The sequence below is a fragment of the Pieris brassicae genome, chromosome 2 (assembly GCF_905147105.1).
Source record: "Pieris brassicae chromosome 2, ilPieBrab1.1, whole genome shotgun sequence".
Lineage (NCBI taxonomy): Eukaryota > Metazoa > Arthropoda > Insecta > Lepidoptera > Pieridae > Pieris > Pieris brassicae.
In genome coordinates this window covers 22,688,519-22,707,688 of record NC_059666.1, presented here as the reverse complement: position 1 = coordinate 22,707,688, position 19,170 = coordinate 22,688,519, and the positions used below count along the sequence as shown (strand labels likewise).

The 19,170-nt window shown below is 37.0% G+C and overlaps 5 protein-coding genes across 5 annotated transcripts; 3 read left to right on the top strand and 2 right to left on the bottom strand.

Moving 5' to 3' along the window:
* Positions 1-383: 383 nt before the first annotated feature.
* Positions 384-1,212, top strand: LOC123719983 (cuticle protein 16.5-like). Its single transcript, XM_045676357.1, has 2 exons — positions 384-412; positions 604-1,212. Exons 1-2 carry the CDS (start codon positions 401-403, stop codon positions 1,138-1,140), a joined length of 549 nt encoding a protein of 182 aa, XP_045532313.1. The 5' UTR covers positions 384-400; the 3' UTR covers positions 1,141-1,212.
* Positions 1,213-2,985: 1,773 nt separating this feature from the next.
* Positions 2,986-4,025, top strand: LOC123719981 (pupal cuticle protein C1B-like). The gene is made up of 2 exons (XM_045676355.1): positions 2,986-3,069; positions 3,370-4,025. Exons 1-2 carry the CDS (start codon positions 3,058-3,060, stop codon positions 3,943-3,945), a joined length of 588 nt encoding a protein of 195 aa, XP_045532311.1. The 5' UTR covers positions 2,986-3,057; the 3' UTR covers positions 3,946-4,025.
* A 2,506-nt stretch (positions 4,026-6,531) lies between these two features.
* On the top strand, positions 6,532-7,834 carry LOC123719979 (larval/pupal cuticle protein H1C-like). The gene is made up of 2 exons (XM_045676353.1): positions 6,532-6,557; positions 6,760-7,834. Exons 1-2 carry the CDS (start codon positions 6,546-6,548, stop codon positions 7,747-7,749), a joined length of 1,002 nt encoding a protein of 333 aa, XP_045532309.1. The 5' UTR covers positions 6,532-6,545; the 3' UTR covers positions 7,750-7,834.
* Positions 7,835-10,959: 3,125 nt separating this feature from the next.
* LOC123720047 (cuticle protein 16.5-like) lies at positions 10,960-11,836 on the bottom strand. The gene is made up of 2 exons (XM_045676487.1): positions 11,814-11,836; positions 10,960-11,736 (listed from the first exon to the last, which is right to left on the bottom strand). The coding sequence occupies exons 1-2, from the start codon at positions 11,823-11,825 to the stop codon at positions 11,002-11,004; spliced, it is 747 nt and encodes a 248-aa protein (XP_045532443.1). The 5' UTR covers positions 11,826-11,836; the 3' UTR covers positions 10,960-11,001.
* A 3,629-nt stretch (positions 11,837-15,465) lies between these two features.
* Positions 15,466-16,648, bottom strand: LOC123720046 (pupal cuticle protein G1A-like). The gene is made up of 2 exons (XM_045676486.1): positions 16,579-16,648; positions 15,466-16,507 (listed from the first exon to the last, which is right to left on the bottom strand). Exons 1-2 carry the CDS (start codon positions 16,588-16,590, stop codon positions 15,530-15,532), a joined length of 990 nt encoding a protein of 329 aa, XP_045532442.1. The 5' UTR covers positions 16,591-16,648; the 3' UTR covers positions 15,466-15,529.
* Between the last annotated feature and the right edge of the window lie 2,522 nt (positions 16,649-19,170).

Here is a 19,170-nt window from a genome sequence, read left to right as displayed (position 1 = left end):
GCTGTTTAAATAACTAGTTAGGTTATATCGGCGAATGATTTGTAGATAAATGTTTAATTAAAATAAAGTAAAGCTCTAGTTTTTACACCCAAGATGGAGAGAAAAACATTTTAATTCAAAGTCTACTAACGACCTTATTGTATTTTCTCTACAAAGAAGAAAAATTAATACATCTAGGAAAATACTTTATTTCATCAAATGTGAATTAGATCGAAAAGCGAACATCCGCTTTTTAATAAAATGAAGGTCGATATTTTAACAAGTATACGAAAATGTTGAAGGTCTCGGCCAGGGCAGTTCTAACGTGACGTCAGCCTAACGGCTGGGGATGTCTCTTGAATAGTATATAAGTGATACTCCGCACTTCGAATGTATCATTTACAGTTGTGAATAAACCAAAATGGCAGCTAAGGTACGATGTTTTACCATGCCTTATAAAGTTAAAGTGTTAACTTGTGATCACTAATACTAATGTGGACTAAAGCTTCATAATTAAGGAAAATATTATAAAATCGTTTGCGATTATGAAACATTTTTATTCCTACAACAATTATGTTTTTATAGACATCAAGTGGTATAACAATTATTTTTATTCATTTACAGTTCATCGTTCTCTTGTGCGCGGTAGCGACCGCTCGTGCCGGTGGCCTGTATGGCGCCTCATATGCTGCCCCAGTGGCTGCTTACGCTGCATCACCTCTGGCATACGCTTCTGCCCCCGTCTACAAGAGCTACGCTCCAACTGTGTCCTACGCAGCACCCGCGTACTCCGCATATGCTGCACCTGCAGTTGTGAAGACTGTTGCACCAGCTGTGTCATCAGTCTCTTCGTACTCTTCTCACACTTCCCACGGATCTCCACTCCTGACTAAGGCCGTTGCTCCAGTCGCATACACCAGCTACGCTGCTCCATCAGTTGCCTACTCCGCTCCTTTAAGCTACGCCGCCCATGCTGCACCTGTAGCGACCTACGCTGCTCACGCCGCTCCAGTAGCGACATACGCTGCTCACGCCGCTCCAGTAGCAACTTACGCTGCCCACGCTCCAGTCGCTTACTCCGCCCCATTGTTGAAGTACTCCGCGGCACCCTCTGTCTCCCATGTCTCATACAGTGACCTTTCCCACAACTACGGCTGGTGATTAATTTAAAAGCGATTGCCAATTGTGATACTTTAAATATTTATTTTTTTACATTATAAAAATAAAATTTAATATCAATTTTATATTTTATTTAAAATATGTCTCCATTCGTTTACCGAAAACTAACGAACTTAATATACATTAAAGTAATTTAAGCTATCATTTAACCTTATTGAAAATATACTGGATGTATTTTCAATACAATTGTAGTCATATATCAAAAAGGAAATAAAATAGGAATGAAAATGAACTGTGTAAAATTGTTTGAAAATGTAGATGTAAAATTACACCCATCTTCCACTATTGACAGTAAACTAGGAAAAAGCATTTTATTTGAAAGTAGGTAACGAAAACTCAATTTGTCAATTCCGGCAGTATATCATTTTCATTCATTAAATAATTTAATACAAATGTAATTTGAAATTTCCTTCTATATAATTCTAGTTTGTCCTTGACATAAGCTATAATTAATATTATCTCCTTCATAATTAACACCATTGCCATCACCGGAAGTTTATCATATCCTGTGATTCGTACTTATTAACATAACTTGTTATGGATTTCGTAGCATTTTGCTCACATTTATATAATAAACATTTAACTGACTACTTTAAGTAAATAAATAAATTATTTAAGACGGAACTTTATTATGTTTAACCATATACGCAGTCTTTTATGGATTAACTTAACGCGAAACAATGCAATATCAAAGCGGGGTATACAAGCGAATGCACGACAACAAAGAGAGACATTGCACCGGAAGGATAACAATATTGTATTACTATAGCGAGATATGTACCTATATAGTAATTGTTATATAAAAGTATCTTATGTATAAACATAGTATATAAATATAAACTAAAATTTATAAACGCAGTATACGATTGAAAACAGGATTACAGTCTTTTTCTTTTCCACCACTCCCGTATGACAAAGACGTATTGGATGTTAAAAAAACTAAGCTGGCTAAGCCTTAACTCATAATTTTACAATCAATTATGAAATTCACAAGGACAAATTTTAAACAACCATTTTCGAATATTAACATTTATATAATTAAAGTTTGAATTAAAATACAATTACTGCGGTATTGTTTTGATTTAAATCCTTCTTATTTAAATTGTTCATACAAACATAACCTTGTTTATAAAATGTCTACTTTCCTTGAACTTCTTTAAAAATATCATTTCAGCCTTGTCAAAAAACTAAAGAATATTGTGATATATGAGAAGAAAGTAAGATTTAAGAACATTTTTCTAATTAAAATTAAAAAAAAACATGCCATATGTGCCTTTCTTATTCGTAGTCATTAAAACCTGTAACAGTAAAATATTATATTATCGTTAATACAAGTGAAATAGCAGCAACGCACTAGTGAGCCTTGTTGAATGTCTAATTAATTGCCGTCATACATTTATTATATACGTAAAATAAGGACTATTAATTATTAATAATCAGTAAAATACAAACACAAATAAATGCATTCAACACAAAAGTACTCATATGTAAACAATACACTAATTTAATTAAAAACAATAAAAATCACACATTTTTTTAAAGAAGAAAATTATGTTTTTAATGATACAAGAAACGTATTTACCTTGATTTATTCTATGATTAAATACTCACTAATTGTTATCTTGACCTTAAACTAATGTAGTAAATTATATATATATTTTAATGAAATCGTAAAATCTAAAAATATACTAACGGGTTGTTTGCCAACTTAGTTCTTATCGTTCAACGTTGAATACGATAAATAAAATCACGCATTTGGGCGGGGTTCGACCTTGACATTGAAGCAATTCGCTCGCGGCGATGAGTCCACCACAGCCCGATACCAGTTTACAGTGCCCATATAAAAGCATCAACTACCGATGAAAAAAACATTCCAACTACGAAAAGGAACAATCAAACATGTACACCAAGGTACAGTTATTTGTAAAATTAAATTAGCTGTTTGGTACTGCGTGGGTGATTGGGGTAGACCATGGCTGATGCCAACAGACAATTATAATATCAATGTAGGTCAATTGGGATTACTGGAATTGGTGACGTTAGACTTATGTAATTGAAAGTATCTAATCAGGATGTAATTCTTAATTGACGTCAAAAGCAACCGTAATCATTACTTTCAAACGAGATTGAATTATCATGTCAGTTTTTTTTAAATATGTGTCGTCATGAGGTGATTTCTTTTCAATTATTTAAACTATATTTATATTCCAGGTAGTAATCTTCCTGTGCGCTGCGGGCATCGCTTCCGCTGGCAATCTGCTCCACGCTGCTCCTCTCGCCTATTCCGCACCTGTTTCCTCTGTTTCTTACTCTTCCCAAACGACTTCCCATGGAGCACCAGCTGTATACTCAAGCCCAATCGTCGCAAAGTCATACGCCGCCCCTGCTGTAGCAACCTACGCCGCACCAGCTTACTCGACATACGCCGCTGCCCCGGCCTACTCTACTTACCATGCTGCTCCAGTAGCTTACACTAAGACCCTGTCTCCAGCTGTTTCTTACTCGTCAGTATCTCATTCTAATACCATCTCCAGCCCAGCTGTATCTTATGCCGCCGCCGCCCCTGCTGTCTATGCCTCACCAGCTGTTGCCACATACCATGCCACCCCCGTTGTAACTAAGACTATCGCTACACCCGTGGCTTACCACGCTTCTCCCGTGGCTTACCACGCTTCTCCCGTGGCCTACCACGCTGCTCCAGTCGTCAAATCAGCCATCACTTACTCAGCCGCACCTGCTGTGTCACATGTGTCCTACGCTGGTTTGGGCGCCACTTATGGCTGGTGAAAAACCAAAGATTAACTCTTTATACTCCTGGTTAAATTATTATCATGAATGATATTCATTAATAAATTATATATAAAATATTATTTTCTTTCAATTGCTGTGTAAACCTGTATGTTAAATTAATTAGGGTCTAAGTTTAATCAAAATGGGAATAGTTATTTTTTAGGCATCCACCGCATTTCTGGACAGGGTACTTAAAGTCGGTTTATTTTTGCTTAATTTATTTAATTTAAAACGTTTATTTTAGCTCAATAAATTTAATAGAAATAGTTTGTTTTTGTGAAATTTAAGAAGTTATTAGGGGTAGTATCGGCGTTGGACCCCTTGTAAGCTGTAGACCATTTTTTTACAAACTTTCTATTTTGACAGTACCAAGTTTATAATCCTAGAAGCTTCGACTTTAACACATTATCCAAAATTATTCAAAACATATGAATGAGCTTGCCTGTATCTACCAAGTGATCCAACACGGCTGTGGGTGCCTGCATGTTGCACCACGATGTATTTAAAATGTTACGCTATTACTATCACACTATTTAATTATCTTCCCAGACGTCATAGAGATAGACGATTCACGCTTAATACGATTTCTCGCATACTACGCCACTTTACGCCAGTTTCTGCAACTTGGGACTTATTTTCATATATTTCTTAACGCTTAATACGATTCGTCATGGTTTCGAGTCGAGCGCTCTAACGAGGCTCTCGTTAGAAGGCCCAGAAAAGCCCCCCCCCCCCCCGCCCGCTCGTGAAGAACCCGAGATATTGCAGGGTTTTCCTGGATATTCTTCCATTGATGACAATGTAGCACCGTACCAAATTCAATCACAAAACGAAGCCCTAATTGATAACTATGAAGACGAAGATCAGTCAACTCCGGTTTTGTCAAACGCCCAGGCATCAGCTGTTAATGATTTAAGACACTATGTAGCTTCTTTGGATCAAATCGAAGACGCACTGCAAAACTTGAATTATGTTGAAATTATTTTATTTGCTAATGTATTAAAATCTTTCTGTCAAATCAAAATAAGTGATTATTTTAAATAATGTGTATAATTACACAACATATTTAATGTTATTTATAAATGATAAATGAATAATTTAATACCTATATATACCAAAATTAGAACATAATATATAATAATATGTAGTACGTATTAGTCTCCTTATCCCGCATAATACGCTTTCTTGCTTTCACGCACGTTTTTGGTAGGGTCCCTGAGAAATCGTCTTAAGCGGGTTTTACTGTATATCACTCCCGTGTTTTAATTTTAAGGGGAAGGTGATCAAGGTTTTAAAGGCAATTTTGACAACAAATATAAATAACTTAACTGTATTATATGTGTACATTTCCATTGCTATTTGTATATGGCTAATTTATGACTTATTAAGTAATATACAAAAGGTTAAATTGAAATAGAAAAATTGCGCATATTAATAATTAGTGATATTAGTGTACACACGATATTATTATTTATCCCAACTAGCTAACAGAACAATATAAATTAAATTAATTAAATCACAGCTATTTTGTTGAGGCATATATTAAGATGTTTTTACGTGTACTGTACTAAAAAATATGAAAAATTGAGCACAAGAGAGTTAGCCTAGTGGGCATGCGCGCTGCTCTCAATCCTGAGATTGTGGATTCGAGCCATAGCATGATCATCATAGGATTAATATTATAATGCATCATGCTGAATGAACTACAAAAAAATGAGAAAATATACTGACATTTAGACATTTGTTGTAATTCCACATGAATACGGCACACATATGTCTAATTTATCAAAACATTTTGGACTTACAATTTGTCCAGTCTTTACAATGTGTTGACATTTATGAACCAAGAACCCTTAGTCGAGGACGACGAACAAGGCGAACTACCTAAACTATTAATCATCAAATAATTACTTGTAGCAATTGTTTTATTACTTCCCGACATAAAAATTCACTGAAATAAAACGCATAGTTTTACAAGGCCGTATGGCAGGGCCTCTAATGGTTAATTTACTTTTTTTATGAGTAAACCGTATAAGGATTATATTAATAATAAAGCCCGTTTATTACTCGATATCCTAAACTTCCTTCAATACTATTGAGGTAGAGGCCTCCTCCAGCCTTTTTCAAATATCCAAATATAATATAGACTTTCTCCATTCGTGCTAACGCTTTTATATCTTCTATCCAACTTCTTTTAAGTCGTTCTCTTCTCCTACCCCTTGGTCCTTTCCATTTATGTATTAAACGTATTTTCTTGATTTCGCCTGACTATATGACATTTTATGATATTCTTAGGCATCATTAGCTATTGTGCGATTAGTCAACGATAATATAATCAATTGTGTAACACATTTTAGCGTCTGTTATGATATTCTAAAGATTAGCCAATCAAGGCTTAAACATAAATAACAAATGAGCAGCGTGTAATAAGAGCAAATGTCGTTACGACTAGGACCGGTAGCTTGACTTTTAGATGGTGATCCACCTTGACATTGAGAGGAAAGCCCGTAGGCGATGGGCGTGAGTTTGATATGAGTATATAAGCATATACTTTTGGTTCTGAAATTATTCCTTCGACAGCTACGGATCTGAGAAACATGTACTCCAAGGTGTGTGTTACAGTTTTTTAAGATGGATTCAGTGAAACTTGAAATTAGTAATAATGTTTCAAAAACATATCTTTGCGCCTGTTTTCCTGAAAATTATCACTGATTGAGTTCTATTGATCTTAAGTCTTAAAGCTATTGTAAGCTAAGCTATTGTAAATTTCCAGTGCGGCTTTATTAATAACTGTCTTTTTATTTGTTATAGGTGATAGTCTTTCTATGCGCTGCGGGCATTGCAACCGCTGGCAACTTGCTCCATGCCCCTCTCGCTTACACGGCTCCAGTCTCTTCCGTATCCTACTCTTCCCAGACAACAGCCCATGGTGCGCCAGCATTAGCCTATTCTAGCCCAGTTCTGGCTAAGACATATAATACACCAGCCTACACTACCTACCAAGCACCTGCATACACCACGTACAGTGCTGCCCCAGCCTACTCTACATACCATGCTACTCCCGTAGCAACTGTTGGCAAGGTTCTCTCCCCGGCTGTGTCCTACTCTTCTGTATCTCAATCTAAGACCGTGTCTGCTCCAGCTGTATCCACCTACGCCGCTGCCGCACCTGCCGTTTACGCCGCTGCTCCTGCATACTCTACCTACCACGGTGCTCCCGTAGCAACTGTTGCCAAGACTCTATCTCCAGCTGTGTCATACTCATCCGTGTCACACTCTAAGACTGTGTCTACCCCAGCAGTCGCAACCTACGCCGCTGCCGCTCCTGCCGTTTACGCTGCCGCTCCTGCCTACTCTACCTACCACACCACTCCCATAGCGACTGTTGCTAAGACTCTGTCTCCAGCTGTATCGTACTCTTCTGTATCTCATTCTAACATAGTTTCTGCCCCCGCTGTTTCAACTTACGCAGCTGCCGCTCCTGCTGTGTACGCCGCCGCTCCTGCCTACTCTTCTTACCACGCTGCTCCCGTAGCAACCGTAACGAAGACCTTGTCCCCAGCTGTGTCGTATTCATCTGTATCTGCTCCCGCTGTAGCAACTTACGCAGCCGCCACCCCAGCCGTCTACGCGTCTCCAGCCGTAGCTACTTACCACGCTGCCCCCGTAGTGACCAAGACAATCGCCGCTCCCGTTGCCTACCATGCCGCTCCCATTGTCAAATCAGCCATCACATACTCAGCTGCCCCAGCTGTGTCCCACGTCTCATATGCCGGCTTAGGATCACAATATGCCTGGTAGAAATCATTTGTCAGTGTTGTTACGTGTTTGTTGTAAAATATTTAAACTGTACAAAGTAGAATATATTAAAAATATGAGAATGTAATTATGTATTTGTCTTTTATCATTTTTAAGCAATTTAAAATTTGCATTCTATAAAAGGGGATTTTGTTAGGAATATCCTTAAAATTATAATATTCCTTTCTAATTGACAGCATTATGAGGATACATTAATAATGTTTAATCTTATTATTATTATTAATTATTATGTGATAAAATTATTGTAACTTAGTAATGTTTAATACTACGTTACCAATAATTCCAAAAAAATACACACGAATTAAAAAAAGTATAAGATATTAATTAAAAAAACTAGATCAAGAATATTTACAAAATGAAAGAAAATACTAATTATTATATTCACTAACAATTGGAATAACTTTGGTCACTCAAAGAACAATAAAAACGGTCCTATGTAATTCGTTGAGTAACATAATAAACAAAAATTATACAGAACTGGACAGACGTATAGCAAACATAACATTGAAAAGTATGAAAGTTCAAAGATCGCTTTGAAGATGCTCGTTATCACACTTATTTTCTATATTTAAACATCTTTTGGTTCATCATCTACGTACAATAGGCATCTGCTAGAACGCAGAACTTAAGGCAAGAACTTAATCATAAGCACAAATTCGAATAGACCGAGATTTGCACACAGAATTCATATTATCTTATTGCTGTAAATGTAGCAGTTTTGATTTACAGCCGACTTGCGCCAGTTTCTCAAGGAGGATGTAATTGTCCACCGTGCCAAATGCTTTTTATACATCCAGGTAAATTAAATCAAGTTGACTCCTAGCATCCACATAAGCATCAAATACGTCATCAAGTCCAACAAAATCCTATTGTCGTAGTCAGTCCTGCTCAAAATTCTTGTTACTAACCCAATTAATTCAACAACAAAATAGTCCAAAAACCTTTGCCAAGCAATACAGCCATCTACAACCGCTTACAGCCGTGTCGAGATTCCCTTTGAAAGAGGTAAAGGTACACCTAATAGTTTTCCATTGTGCTGGCTTTGATTTTATACACATGCTAAATATATGTTGAAGAGGCGCTGCCGGTTGTCTTTCACAGTCTCTACAAACCTAACCTTTTCGGTGGTATGGCCTTAATTTTCAATCGCTCTAGAGCTTCCCTCACCTCTAAAGTGAAGAAAGAAATCGTATCATAATCGAAAGTGGCAATGAGGGATTCACAAATTTCCCAGGCTGTGAAGTTGCCTTGCCTACAGTTGTCATGTCCTAGATTATTTTTACAATCTGACAATTTCATTGATATTGCACGTAAAGAAAATGTTGGGATTGACTTTTGAGCACAAAATTATTCACAAACGATCCAGTTCGCATTCAGTTCCGTCATGCAGAAATCTTTTTGAATTCTATGAGGTATCAAAAATTATCGGTTCCCAAAATTGCCGCCCAAACTAGGCTGGAGCCTTCCAGCCTACTTAGCCTGCTGGTACATCCGCCACTGAAAACTGAGTAGATTCGTTACAGTTCCTTCTGTGCCCCTTAACATATTGCCAACATTGATTTTTCACGCACCTTTTTTGTTATATTTTATAGCTTTACCATATTTGAAACTCCGGGTACTCCTACGCTGTTTCAGTTTGTTTTCATTGAGTAGTCGAGTTTTTTTTCGAATATGTTAATTAAGAAGAGATTATTATCATTAAGTTAATCCAAAGTATTACATATCACAGTGTAAAAATATACACAAATCCCATCCAAGGTTGCTGTTTATCATATTGTTACGAGCTAGGGGATCGGATAGAAAATGCCGTGGATTTCTTCAAGGGTTTATTTATTGGTAAATCAAATGAGGAATTTATGGGCACAAATTAATTGCAGAGATGCACTAATTACACACACCAAAACACAGTCACTAATTACTTCACTTATGCACACTTCACACAGTACTTTATCACTTATATTCACTTTATTCGCACTTTATCGCTTCGGTGTTTCGCTCTTGTTATCGCATTCAAAACTAAGTGACTAGTCGCGTTTCGGCTCGCTTATATATCCCTGGGAATAATTCTAAACAATATTCGAGAACTTTCTAGGCGGGCTTGCTACTGAGTAGCGATTGCACAATTCTAGAACGTTCGCACTCTTTGTCTCTTTCGCACGTTGCTCCGTCCTTGTCTTACGGCGTTCTAGAGTGCTCGTCTAGTTTCGAGAAAGATCTGATCTTCTCTCTCTCTCTCTCGTATCATTTCGTCCTTGTCTCACACCTAGAAAGTTTGGTCTAGAATATTCCTTCATCAAAGGGGTATAACTAGGCCTGAAAACGCCTGAAAACGGGTCTCCTGAAAACTGCACTAACCGACTACACCTGTTCTGAAACCGACTGAAAAAAGGTTTCAGCTTCCTGAAAACTAGGGTAACATTATGAAAATTACAATTTTCTAATATGTGATTGACCCTCTCCTGAAACGGTCAGAAATCATATTACAGCCTGCTGAAAAGTTCTCTAACTAGTGGAAAAATCTAGAAACATGCAGTCGACCCGTCTTCGTAACAATATTAAGTAGTTACTGCTTCCTTGTCCAAAATTAATTTCTCTATATTGAGCTATTGCACAGGACAACTTGGTAGAGAAAAGAAAACATGAATGAGGGCGTATTATACATAGCTTTGAATTTAATGTAGTTTATTGTAAATGATGGTATTTGTTCGAAAATAAGCAACGTCATACACAAAGAACTTTGGAACTATCTTCCAGTTTTACTCACACGATTCTAAGAGTACGCGCGTGCAAAACTTAAAACAACAATGGCCTCGTCGTCATTTGTAGTCTTTTGTTAAGCCAGAATTTGTTGGCGCCTAGAGTTTTATTCTTTGCAATTGTGCTTTATTACACTTTCTTTTCCGAATAGAAAGAGTTGTAATTGTTATCCTCAAACAAGTAAAAGATTTATTAAGGTGTCACCAAATGTTTAGTTATTTATTTAGGAAACGCTGATATATCGAAAAGCTTTTGAGCGATTCGCGTTATCCGAGGTCATAATTTAGTTGCACTTTTGATTACTTCACATCCTTATTATTTTTGGCTAGATTCATAGGAATTATAAATAATACGGTAAAATATATAATTTCATGTTTAATTTATTTATAAAAATTTCTCATATAATATACAGTCAATGGTTTATATTACGCTCTAGTGATTAGATAATTTATGTACATAATAAAATGCTTTGGTGGTTTACCAGCCGTGGGCTCCCAGACCTCCGTAGCCTCCGTAAGCTACTGCTGGCGCTGCGGCGTACGTGGAGTAAGCTGGGGCGGCAGCATAGGTGGAGTAAGCTGGGGCGGCAGCATAGGTGGAGTAAGCCGGAGCGGCAGCATAGGTGGAGTAAGATGGGGCAGCAGCGTAGGAAGAGTAAGCTGGGGCAGCAGCGTAAGTAGCGATGGGAGAAGTTTGGGTGGCTACAGAAGCGTACGACACTGAAGGAGCAGCGATGCGGGCCACTGGTGCAGCATACGACGCAAGAGCAGGAGCAGCATAAGTTCTAGCCACAAGAGGTGCAGCAGCGGCATAGGTCCTCGCGTAAACTGGGGCAGCGGCATACGTCCTGGCAATTGGTGCTGCGTATGTTCTGGCTACCACGGGAGCGGCTGCGGCATAAGAGACAGGCGCTACGTGAGACTGCACTGACTGGTATGAAACACTAGCTGCGGGTGCGGAGTAGGCGGCTACAGCTGGGGCAGCGTAGGATCTCGCATATGTGGCTACAGGTGCAGCGTAAGAAGCTACCGGAGCTGCGGCGTAGGTGGCCACTGGGGCCGCTGCGTATCCAGCCACGGGACCACCGTGAGATGTTGTGGTGTGTGTGGTGTAGGATACCGAAGTAGCCGGGGAACTGTAAGCCACAGCTGGGGCTGCGGCATATAAGTTACCAGCGGAAGCAATGCCCGCGGCGCACAGGAAGATCAAAATCTGAAATAAGTAAAATAATTAAGAAAAAATAATACCAAAACGAAACACAAAAAGCTGGTTAAAGCTTCATGTAATACCTTGGAATACATGATAGGGTTGAGTTAGGTTTACTTTGTGACTCCAAAAGCACACGCATTCACTTTTATACCAATCTGTACAAACTGGTATCCAATCTTGAGTTAAGTTTTGTGCAACATGTGGGGCAACGAATGTTATCGAAAAATAATAGCTCATATCAGGCAATAAGGGTTAGTTTGCTCGGTTAATGTTTACAATTCTTTGCCTAGATCCTGTCCGTATAAAGTGTAACAATGTCAGGGCGAAGCTACACCCAATCTCCCATTAATATGTGTACTAGATTATATTTAATAGAAATAGCGTTTATAAATGTTGGCTATGAAAGTTGCAATATAATTACAAATATCTGACCTGTTTTCAGCATGTCATGTGAGAATTTGATTTTCGTTTAGAAGTGGATGCATAACAGAGGCCTCTCATGTCTCTCTCATCTCTTCATTCTTGTAGTTGTTCATGGTAATGTTAAAGCAATCATTTGAGTACTGTCCGTGACTTCGTATGCAATTAGCAAACAGCTATACAATGATTTCTTAGATATTATTAAGCAAAACGAAAACCACCCAACCAAAACTTATAAAAATTCATTTTGTAATATGAGTGGTGATCCGACGAACAAGAATTTAAAATACTTATCATGAACACTTTATTTCACTAACCAAGTAAATAATTTTACAATGTTTCAGTCTGGAGGGAAGGTTCCTATTGCCATTAGTGTGAGGGAACTGTTTTAGGTTCCTATTATTCCTGTGATTTTTTTCCTGTTTTGACTCGATGTGCTGATTTTAGTGCAATTTTTAAGACAAAGATTGTGGATTTAACGTTCCCTGATTTGTTACATTTACTTCCCAACTATATTTTAAAAGCGAAAGTAAGGGTCAGTCGGTTACGCATTCACGCATACACGGCGTGTTTGGCATTCGGAGGAGCAGATTTTAATAAAACTTGGTATAGGGAAATACTTGAGGATAGGGTTTATTTTAATTTTATTTGTAGGAACTACATTTGAATCTTTCCACGGGCGGGCATTCATCTTTGTCTATGATGAACTTTGTAATGTTCCACTTAATGATCCAACCCAGTGTTCCACCTTGCTTATTCTGCAAAAAAGTGAAATATTTCTTTAGTAAATTACAATACACTTCTATATACTGCATATCATTTAGATGCTTGAACAGTATGATCTACTAAATTGAGGCAGATTGCTTATTGTACTGGTTGTACATAGACCAACTTATGTAAATGAATAATTTGTCATTTATAAATAAAAAAATAACATTGAATATGCATGGAAAAGATACGTAACCTAGATTTTACCTTTGCACCTTCAAAAACTTCCACAGTGGATGAATCACCATTTTTTCAAACAAGTCAAATTTTACTTTACGCTCTTAAGCAAAACAAACAACGTCTTCTGAATTACCAGGTTCTTGTCCAGAAAACTGATTGTATGGGAATGCTAAAATACTTAAACTTGGAAAAAAAGTCCAATACTATACAATATTTTGCTAACTTAATGCATAGGAATTATAATAATCTATAGTATTTTTTATTAAAAATTAATAAGCAAGACATTTGTAATTTTATCAGACAAAACATGTTTTACCGTCTATAATTATAACAATTTAAAGTATCTATAAGTACTATCACTAAAAGACAAAACCAAGAAAGAAACTTTGTATTTAGGCAACGAATTTGAAATAAATAAATATTGTTTTGCCGTTTTTGGAATTTCTAACCAAATCTGGATGAAATTGGACATGAAAATTTGTTAAATTATTTATCGCTATCGAGCTTTATCTTCCAGGAAACCACTGTGAGAAGAAAAAAATTTTTTTTTAGTGTAATGAAATGCAAGATCGAACAAATATGTTTACTGATGACTTATACTACTACGGCATTTTGCTTGACTGTTTACTGTAAATCCTAGTAGTTTGTATCTACAAATATTATGATGATAAATTATAAATAAAAGAGAAAAAAATATATACGTTAAACTGTTATTTAAACCAACGATGCTAGAGTAATTAAAAGGTCAATTCATAAAACTGTAAATTTTGATAAACTTATTTGAAATTTTTTAAAGTCGTTTTTTCAAAAAAAGATGCATATCCCAGTTTTTATCATACAAGCGAGTGTTAATTACGCACATGTAATGAACAATCCTTTGGTGGTCAGTCATGATTAGAACGCACGACCTCGGTGTTGAGAATACACTTAATTTAATTTAAACTCAAAATAACTTTATTCATATAGGTAAAGAAGTAGTTATGAACGTCAGAAAAGAAGTTAAATTAGTTGTAAATTTACATTTACTACCAATTTTCAAGGCAAGAAACTTTCCGCCACTCTTTTTAATCGCTACGTTTTGAGTCATACAAATTGTTTGAACTAGAGCAAATCAATCCAAAGGATTAGGATTACTTAAATATTCGTCAAATTTCGCTTGGGAGTTTGTTGTAAAAACGAATGCAATTTCAACATAAGGAGTGGTTTATCTTCTGGAGCCAGATTGGATTTAGAAATTAAATTTAAGAAATCTGGATTCAACGCACATGGCGTATAACCGGAAGTTTCCGTTCCTGACCAAAGTATGATGCGAGTAGATACCGAAAGAAATATAACCAATGAAAAGCCAATGTGTTTAGAACTAATTAAAATTGGGTAAAAATTTCAAAGGAAGATATCTGGAAGTGCCTTAAATCGCCTACCTCATTCCAATCTCATTCAACGCTCCATTGAATTTAGTATTAGAGTTGTGTTTTTACGTTTTGTTTTATTTATATAATTTCTACAGATTTTTATTTATATAAAACCTTCATGCAGGCCGTATTCCATTATTTATTTTCACTTCGTTGCAAGAAATACACTACAATTAAAATACAATACAATGATAATATCATACTACCTGCATAAAAGTCTACACTAGACGAGTCTAAATCTTAAGAAAAATCGTCATTGGTATTTAAAGCGCGACCAACAAAAATATAAAATACAAAAATCTTTTAGTTTTTTTGTTATTACTCTAATTAGCAAATATTTCGTCTAGTTTAACAGACAGCTTTCTGATTTATTCCTATTTTTAGATATATCGTAAGAGCAACATTTTTTTAAATACCCTTTTTAAGCGAATCAACGAATTATGAGTGAAAGAAATCTATTCAGATGGAGATATACCTTTTGGATTACGCCTTTCTAGCTAAAACAAGAACGGAGTCGAAGATCATACTGTGAAATTGAAGTTCCTTATCCTATATATTAATTAAAGATACTAAACAAATATAAGGTATATTCCTTCATATATTAACCTTTTTATTAACTATTATATTCATCACGTTAATACTATTTTACCAAATGCGAGAAATGAGAATGAATTATTGTCAGAAGATATTTAACGTTAAATATTCGGCTTCTAAATTACCGTATTTTACCAAAAAAAATTATTACCAAACAATACATGCTCCACATTTTTCATTGTATTTAACATTGCCGATATTTCATTGATATAGCTTCTTTGATCTTTGCTTCTGATTATGAACCAGAAACGACATTATAGTTTTGTATGGATTACTTGTGGGTAATTTATATGATGATGTAGTGTTATTAATATCATATGTGTAGTGTATATAGTGTGTTATAATCAATAGACAAGTATTAATGGCAAGATTTTATTAAATCATATTTTATTTACACAACAAGTTCTATAATTTGATTCAGTTTACCAAGCGTAGTTAGCGCCGTGGGCGTTGTAGGAGATGTGAGAGACGGCGGGAGCAGCGGAGTACGCCAGAGATGATCTGACCACGGGGGCGGCTGAAGCGTAGCCGGAGTAGACTGGAGCGGCGGCGGCGTAGGTAGAGTAGGCGGGGGAGGCGGCGGCGTAGGTAGAGTAGGCTGGAGACGCAGCGGCGTAGGTAGAGTAGGCAGGAGACGCGGCAGCGTAGGTAGAGTAGGCAGGAGACGCGGCGGAGTAAGTTGAGTAGGCGGGTGCGGCGTAGGTGGACACAGCGGGTGCGGCGTAGGTGCGAGCGTAAGACGCGAGAGCGGGAGCGGCGGCAACGTAGGCCCTAGCGCCGTGAGCGGTCTGGGTCGAGTAAGAAGAGTAAGAGGTGGTGGCAGGGGAGATGGTGCGGCTCACGGCGACGGCGGGAGCGGCAGCAGCGTAGGTGGCGACAGCAGGGGCGGCAGCGGCGTAGGTGGCGACTCCTGGGGCAGCAGCGGCGTAGGTGGCGGCGGGAGATCCGTGAGCGGTTTGGGTGGAGTAAGAAGAGTAGGAGGTGGCTGCGGGGGTGATGGTCCTAGTTACGGCGACTGGGGCGGCGGCGGTGTAAGTGGCGACAGCGGGGGCTGCGGCGTAAGTGGCGACAGCAGGGGCGGCGGCGTAAGTACGGGCGACGGCGGGCGCGTAAGCCACAGGTGTGGCGTGAGCGGTCTGTGTAGAGTATGAGGACACAGAGGACACGGCGGGGGTGATCGTCCGGGATACAACGGCGGCGGGAGCGGCGATAGCGTGGCCACTGTAGGCGGAGATGCCTTGAGCGCCGTATGCCACTGGGGCGGAAGTCAACAGTCCACTGCCGTAAGCCACTGAGGAGCCAGCCAACAGTCCACTGCCGTGGGCGCCGTAAGCCACCGGGGAGGCAGCCAACAGTCCACTGCCGTGGGCGACGCCTAGGGCGCAAAGAGCGACGATCAACTGTAAGAAAGAAATGGTTAGCAACCGCTGGAATTCTTATAATTAATTAATTGTATCACTGTATTACACACCTTGGCGTACATGTTTCTGTTGTTAATGTTGGCAACTGAATAATTTCTGCAAGGATCGCTCTGGTTTTTATACAAAGCGTACGTCCATAATGTTTCTACTTTCATTGTCAAGGTGGACTAGTATTCCGTGGGTTGTAAGCAATAACAGTGAGTCAGTGATAGACTTTCAATTTCAATGTTGTTCCGTTTGTTTGAACTGCCGGCATTCGGCATGGGGCAGTTTGCCGCCGAGGTTATATTCATCGGTATAGGGCGTTGATTAAAAGATTTACATTATGTTCTGACTTAAGGGACCAAATCTATACGGATCTGACGCATTTTAAAATGTTATTTAGGTAGCTAAATGAACGTAGGACTGACATTTTACTTAATAAGGCAATTTCTTTCCAAGCATCAGACAACATTCAAATTCAGATCGTTTATTATCAGACTAGTTAACAGACATATCTAAAACAAAAGGCTTCGTCGGGTATATGTCTTTAGAATATATATTGAATTACGGATTTACCCTGATATCATTGTTACTTAGCAAAAATCATTCATATACACACTCTTATATGGCTGCAAAATATCCTAAAAACCTTAGTTTGATTTAAGTACATATACAAAAGTTGATGAAAAAATAAGTTCTAGGTTCATATTCGTTTCTTATTACTTTCAAGTATGCAGTTTTGAAAGTTATTTTCGTTAAATCCAACAATTTCAACAACCTTTGCCTTTCATTTTACATTTAATTGCTTGATACTTATAAAAATATATTTTATCACTTGAACATAGGTCAAGTACATTTAGTAAATTATACTAATTAGTATGTTACTTAAATATTTAAAGGTAAAAATGATTTGATAGTTCCTTATTAATATTTATAAATTATTTATTAGTTTTTCATCTCTTTCTGTCAATTTGTGTTTCCGGTGTAATAAAAAGAGATAGGTGAGTACTGATTTGATGAGTTTAGTTTTCTTAATAGAGGCGTTATATATTTAATGTATTAAATAGTATTAACTAGACTATAACTGAATTTGTGCATGCAACAAATAGATAAAAATCATTTCACAAGAATAGAACTAATTAAAGAACAGATTATCCGTAAAAACAGCGTTTCATACGTGTGGTGAATTTGAAATTACAATAATAGTTCAACTGTGGGCTTTTCTCTACTATTTAGTTTTATTATTAATTAATCAATGTATCGATTGAATCCGCATCAACGTTTGTTCTGGTGTTTTATATTAAAAATGTTTCAATTGAGGAATATATTTTACCAAAAACTTATTTCGAGAATGGCTAAAATATTACGCAACATGCTTTTATAAACTTAATGTAATCATAATTTGCGATATCGAGAGCAACCCTCTAAAATCAAGTTGACTTTTAACTGATACTACAATCACTCGCTCCACATTTACGTAAGTTACTACTTGTTTAAAGCATCGTAACATTTACTCGTTGATATAGGGTCGATGACCAAACGTATACGTACTGACAATTATCTTATTGTACTAGGAAACAGACAAAACCAGTCTTTTGATATAATAATAATGGTTTATTTATTTAAGCAGACAATGACAGCGTAATAAAACACCTTAAAAATTGTGACTTAAGGAAGTCTATATATACAACTGAAACCTTGAGTTCGATTCGAGTTCCATTTTGTTAGGCTTAAAGTTTTTACATGCGATAAGCTGTAGGCAATTACTGGGATCTTCTGCCTATGATATATAGATTACTACTGTATATCTAACCAGTGGCGCTTAAAACCTGGCTATATCTCAGATATTAATCAGTTTTCCTTATAATCAAGTGGGCCTTCTGTGGACACACGTGGTCAATGGATTGTTTCATAAACAGATTTATTGGTGTATACCTCACGATTTTCTTATCTATTTGTATTTTTACTTAACAAGTTAATTTTGACGTGGCTACTGCTATTATACTAGTCAGTCGCAACTGTAGAATAAACATTAGCATTCAGTTAATTATTAGAACGTTATAAACATTAAAGCCAGGAAGTTTGAAGACCGGTTCTGCTAAAATATTACTTGCCTGTCGGTTCATGAGTCATAAAAATCTAAAATGTAAACTTAGACATTGCACTTAGTTATTGCCACACGCTGTCTTAAATGTCTAATGATAGATAAAGATATCTAGATTACGAGATAAATAAATAATTACATTACAAATAACATTAAAACATAACTAAGTTTTAGTCCCATTTACAACTCGTGAAATTATTGTATTTAGGAAAAAATCGCAATCGTAACACCTACTGTGACACAAGAATGAAGTAATGTATATGTTCCAACAGCTGTACTTCCGTGCACATCAATTATTAAATGCTTTATGAAAATATGCCACTAACCTTTAAAAATAATTATAAATGTGAATTACTCTTACGACTGACCTATAACGAACACGTGTATATAATGTACTGCGTTCAGACACTATTGTTAGACAATATTAGATCCTGATAGTATAACCATTCACATTTTTTGTCGATGACACTTACCTAGGCTGTACTTGTAAAGTGGTGTGTTGAATCAGGACTACGTTTGAATAAAGGTATACTACCTATATACCTTTTTTAGTAAC